Source organism: Haliaeetus leucocephalus, unplaced genomic scaffold (genome assembly GCF_000737465.1).
Source record: "Haliaeetus leucocephalus isolate CR32 unplaced genomic scaffold, Haliaeetus_leucocephalus-4.0 Scaffold110, whole genome shotgun sequence".
Classification (NCBI taxonomy): Eukaryota; Metazoa; Chordata; class Aves; order Accipitriformes; family Accipitridae; genus Haliaeetus; species Haliaeetus leucocephalus.
Window position 1 is genome coordinate 1,023,761 of NW_010972546.1, and position 5,549 is coordinate 1,029,309.

Genomic DNA, 5,549 nt, shown 5'->3' on the forward strand with positions numbered 1-5,549 from the left:
GGGGGGGAACACAGCAAACCAGCCTGGGGGGCCACCAGCTGTCTTCCCTGGGGTGGTGGCCCCAGTCTCGGTGTCCTTGTCCCCCTGCCCCGGCACCTGAAATCGATGCCGGAGGCACCACCCCGGGAAAAGCCGGGCAGGGGTCCGTCTGCGGGGTCGGTCATGGCCGAGCGCTGCGGGGGCACAGAGCCGTGCTGGCTCCTGGGATAGGGACGGGACGCTGGAAATTCCCTCAGCTCCGCCGCTCGGGAGCCACCTTCCCTGTCCCTGCCCTGGAGCCAAGCTCAGCACCGGAGCCTTCCTGGATTGCCGGAGCCTTCCTGGCAGCAGCTGGGGCCCCACCGATGCTCCTGCCTGTCCCTGCAGGCAGGGCTGGGCAAGAGGAAAACCCCGACCCTGGGGTGCAGTGGGTGGTGACCCCCCCCGGCAGGGACCCCGGCACCTCCCTGGCTCCCACCTGCTTCCCAGTTCCTGTTCCTGTTTGCTTACTGGGCTCCCTCCCTGCCCTGCTACACACGGCTGATATGGCAGCTCCCGGCAGTGCCAGCAGCCTCTCCCCTGGGCTCGGCAATGCCCAGGTCACCTGAGCATCCCCCCCCCAACTCCACGCAGCCCCCCCAGTGCCCACCACAAGCATCCCAGCAGAGGCAGTGGGAGAACACCAGAGCCGCCTTCGGCAAACACGGCACCGGGCTCCCCGCCGGCGCCGCCAGATCGGCAGCCCACCTCCCTCGTCCATCCCCATCAGCTCCGGGATGGCAGGGCGGGGGGGGACCAAGGGACCCCCCCAGGAGGGAGTACGACCCCCACTTCCATTTCAGGGGCCGGCGGCGATGGCCGACAGCCATGGCTGGTGGAAGCTGACCTTCCTGCGGAAGCGCCAGTCAGTGCCCAAGGTGCTGTACGAGAACCCCGACAGCCACGCTGCTGCCGCCGGCGAGAGCCAAGAGGGTCCGGGTGAGGAGGGACCACCCGGCTTCGCCGCCCGCCTGGAGAAAATCGTGGACAAGAGCAGCAAAGGCAAACACGTCAAGGTCTCCAACTCGGGACGCTTCAAGGAGAAGAAGAAAGTGCGGGCGACACTGGCTGAGAACCCCAACCTCCGTGCCGCTGGCGAGCGGGAGGAGAAATGACCCGGCCAGTTGTCACCCCCCGGCCACCGCCACCGGCTGTCCACAGCGGCTCGACTCCATCCCTCCCGGGGATGCTGGATTGTGGGGCTTTGGAAGCAGAAAGGACTTGTACTGGGGTTTATTTAAGGGAGAAACAAGGACCCTGATTAATTGCAGCCCCCGGGCTCGCGGCACCCCAGGGGCAGAGGGAGAACCGGGGAGCGGAGTCAGGTGCACCCCCCCCTTCCCAGCCCCCCACGGGCAGGGGGAGTGTCCCCGAGGCTGACTGGTTCATACTGGGATGAGGACACTTGCCGCAGCTCGGTCGCTTGCCACGGACCACTGGAGCCCATCTTTCACCCAGCTCTGCCCCAAGCGCCAACGGCCCGGATCCCAATCCCCTCCTGCCCATCACTCCTGCGGGGGTGAGACCGGGGGACCCCCCGCCTCGTCTCCCAAGCCCAAGGGGCCACGTAGCCACAGGCAGAGCCACCGATGCCGCGTCCTTGCCATCATTTACCCCCAAACCAGAGGACGTGATGCTTCCCTGCCTCGAGGGAATGACCCTGTGGGCAAAGTCCCCCCGCCCAAGCTGCCTCCATGAGGACCGAGGAGGACTCTGGGCTTCCCGGGAGGAGCCATATTCCCATCAGCATCCAGGAATCGCTCCCTGTTCCAGGAAGGGGAGAACCGACCACGGAGCACGGTGCCAGAGCTGACCCCGGGGACAGCCGCCACGGCCGATCTGGCAGCCCCGGTGTTTGTTCGGGTTGGAAGCTAAGCCTTTTGTCAGCTCTCGCGACTGCTGATAATTAACTGTTGTTAATAAACGAGGTCTGGAAGCAAAGGCAGCTTGGAGGCACAGGCGGTGGCGGGGGGGAAGAGCTTGGCGGACCCCCTCAGCTCCAGCCTGGCAGGGTCAAAGAGCTGTGGGTCCCTTCTGGGACCCCGGTGGGGAGCGGTGCCAGCTGCTGCCAACGCAGGGAATCCCTGACCCTGCGGAGGCGGGGGACACGCGGGGGTGGCCGTCACCAGCGCTGCCAGCCCGGGGTGCCCACCCTGCGGAGCAGGGTGCGGCCGTGCCTGAAGTCAACAGGAGAAACCACTTCCCAGCTATTATAAAAGCCGGATGGTGCCAAGTGCCAGAGTCCAACCCCTCCTTCCCCGGCACAAAACCTGTGCCGGGGTGGCCCAGGCCCCCGGCAGCCCCCACCCTTCGCTCTGTTTGCTCTGCCCGCACCCACCGGCTCACAGAACTGCTCTTTGTCCTGGGCTGGCAGCGCCGGAGGAATCCTGCCCGAGAGGGAAGGGAGGGAGAGGGAAAGAGGAGAGCTGTCAGCACGCAGCCGGTGCCGATCGGCTCATTTATGCCCATCACGGTGGTATCTGGGCTCCCGCCACGCTCCTAATGCCGGGATGGGTGGGAGACCTGGCTCTGCTGCCATCCCCAGCCCCAGCAAAGCCCCCAGCCCCTTCCCAGGACGTCAAGCTACCACCTCACGCTGTCCCCTTGAGGTGACGCCGGAATCCATGCCATCCCCTCCTGTCCCACCGTGGCGGCTGTCCCTGAGGAAAGAACATAGCCGGGAGGGACCCAGGCCACCCGGCGAGCCTGTGACAGCGGCACAAGGTGTGTGACAGCCCCCGTGGCCACCTAACCCAGCTCCCCCCCATCCCGGGGCCGAAATCCCCCCAGTCACCTCATGCTGCTACCCACCACAGGGCTTTGCCCACCACGCACGGCCAGGAACCCACCAGGGCACCCCCAGCCATGGTAAAGCCCCATGGCACGATCCTGCCCCAAGAGCCAGCGACTGGGAGAGTAAACATGGAGGCAGGGAGGACGAAGGTTATCGGGACCCAGTTTCACTGGGATGTGGCCCGGAGGAGCGAGGGCAGCACCCTCTGCCAGGTCCACAGGCCGGGATTCCTGGTTGCACCGAGCTCCAGCTGCCAGAGAGCGCAGCCTGGCCCTGCGTGGGTAAATATTAACCCAAACCCACTGCATGGCTCCGCACTGATCGGGATTTATTTTTTCCAAGCTCAGACAGGCAGCTGTGGGGCAGACGGGGAGCGGCGCCCACCTGACCCCCTCCCTGAACAAGCAGGCTGAGGGTCGAGGGTCCCACAGCCCTGGGGAGATGGGGTGCGCCGGTGGCAACACATACAGCCAGCCACAAACACCAGTGACACGGTGGTGACATTAAAGCTGCAATTAAATAAGTTATTGCACAGACTGAGCACATTGCACGGTTCTAGCTAAAACACGAGGCATGAGTGGTGGCAACAGCAGGGCACAGGCAGGGGGTTCACTGGGGTCTTTCTTGGTCCCTCCGCATCCCTCCATGATTAATTAACCACCAGTGGCACTGGGAGCAGTCGCTCCCCACGTGTTGGCGAGGGGAAGCAGATGGTCTCTGGGACACACCTGAGGCTCTCACCCACCCCAGTGAGAAGCGAAGGGAGGCGAAGGGGCTCTGGGGCTGGACCAGAGCCCCCCGCCAGCACCCCCGCAGCTCAGCACACGTCTCCCAGGGGACAGCAGAGCAAAGCCAGCCCCGTTCCCCTGGGCATGACGGGGGACAGGCGGGCAGGTTTGGCACAGGTGATGCTCCCGATCGGGCGAACGCAGCTGGAGACGGCGGCGGCCTCATGGGGCAAAGCGCTCGAAGACCCATTCGCCCTCTCCCCGGTGCGTCATGTCTCCCAGGGGGGCCGAGCTGTCCCGCAGGCGTCGGAAGACGATGCGGTCATGCAGGCGGTTGGTTTGGCCCTGCCAGAACTCCATGACATCCGGATTTAGGATGTAGCCGCCCCTGGCAGAGAAAGACGGGGCTTTACGGGGAGCCCGACCGGCAGGCAGCATCCTGCCCACGGCCCCCACAACTCACCAGTATGCCGGCTTCGGCACCGTCGTATCCTGGTACCGCTCCTCCAGCTCCGCATTCTTCTTCCTTAAATACTGTGGGGAAGGGGAAGGCGGTGAACACGGCAGCTGAGGCAGCCCTGGTTCTCCCAGCCCCTCCAGTCGCTGCCATGAGGAAAGGGATGAGCACTCACCTCCCTGTCCGGAATGACGGTGCTCTGCCGGCTGACGACGGCCCCAATTTGGCTGCTTTTGGGACGGGAGTGGAAGTACTGCTCCGATTCCTCCTCTGGCAGCCGCTTTACTGAGCCCTCGATCCGTACCTGTGCCAGGCACAGTCAGCTGGGCTCTGGCTAACGGGTGCCAAAGGGGCTGCGTGGGGTCCCAAGTGAGAAACTACCCTGTTGTCCCCGACTTGGCCCCCCAAAAACACAGGCACCCCCATCCTGTCTCATCTCTGAGGGCTAGGACCCATCCGAGCATGACCCCCACCCAAATGTGTGAGCCCAAACAGCCCACCCCGAGGGAAGGAGCACCTGCTGCCTGACACCGTGCCAAGGGGGCCCAACTGTGCTCCCTCTGCTCCCCCCGGCCCCCCCCACATCCCCGGGGGACCACGACACACCTGCCGGTTGAGCGGTTCCCAGTAAAACACCAGTGAAGCGAAGGGGTTGGCGTCCTGGGGTGAAGAGAGCGGAGAGACAAGAGAACCGTCAGCAGACCAGCATTGCCCCCAGCTTTAAAAAATTCAGAGAAACCCCACGCTTTGCCGCGGCAGGACCTGCCTGCACACAGTGCCGGGCAGAGCCTCGACGCAAACCACGGCCGCTTCGCTTCTCCAAGACCCTTGGTACAAAGGGGCTGGAAAGCCACCGTCCCTCCTGGAGACCCCCCCTCCAGTACCCCCAGAATCCTCGCCAGCCCTGGCGCGGCCGCAGCCCTCACCAGCTCCTTCCCCTTACGGCTCTCGTGGTTGGTGAAGAAGCGGAAACCATCTTGCCCAAAACCCTTCAGCAACACCATGCGGGCCGAGGGCTTCCCGTCCCTGCAGCGGGAGAGGGAAGGCGATGACAGGTTCCCCCTGCGGTGACCAGGGGGGACACCCCCCCACCCCCAACAACTCCCCAGCCTCACCTGGTGCAGGTGGCCAAGCACATGGCGTTCGCCTCCCCGATGGCCGGGCAGCCCACGGCCTCCTGGAACCAGACCCCAAACTGGTGGATGGGGTCTCGGGAGGCCAGGTGCTGCTCCTCGAAGGCCTGGGGACATGGGGGACGCTGTAAGGGGGGGGGACACGCACACAGACACCCACACGACACTCTGGCCTTTGGGGAGACGGCTGGCACTTGGGGGGGGGTGTCAGAGCAGGCTCAAGAGCACGGTCAGCACAGGAGATGGGGTGACCCCAGCTCTTGGGGTGCAGAAGGTGCGAGGGGGGGACCTCAGGCCTTGGGGAGACAGGCAGCATGAAGGGGGGGGTGTCACCCCGGGCCTTGGGGACAGCTTGGTGGGGGTCACGCCAATTCCAGGGGCACAACCAGTATGGGGGGAGTCACTACCCTGGTTCCAGG

General features: G+C 65.1%; 2 protein-coding genes across 2 annotated transcripts; one reads left to right on the forward strand and one right to left on the reverse strand.

The window, feature by feature from the left end:
* The first annotated feature begins 833 nt into the window (after positions 1-833).
* On the forward strand, positions 834-1,133 carry PRR15L (proline rich 15-like). Its single transcript, XM_010585516.1, has one exon. The coding sequence runs from the start codon at positions 834-836 to the stop codon at positions 1,131-1,133; it is 300 nt and encodes a 99-aa protein (XP_010583818.1).
* A 2,029-nt stretch (positions 1,134-3,162) lies between these two features.
* On the reverse strand, positions 3,163-5,446 carry PNPO (pyridoxamine 5'-phosphate oxidase). The gene is made up of 7 exons (XM_010585675.1): positions 5,420-5,446; positions 5,113-5,255; positions 4,924-5,023; positions 4,604-4,657; positions 4,173-4,301; positions 4,004-4,074; positions 3,163-3,928 (listed from the first exon to the last, which is right to left on the reverse strand). The coding sequence occupies exons 1-7, from the start codon at positions 5,444-5,446 to the stop codon at positions 3,763-3,765; spliced, it is 690 nt and encodes a 229-aa protein (XP_010583977.1). The 3' UTR covers positions 3,163-3,762.
* Between the last annotated feature and the right edge of the window lie 103 nt (positions 5,447-5,549).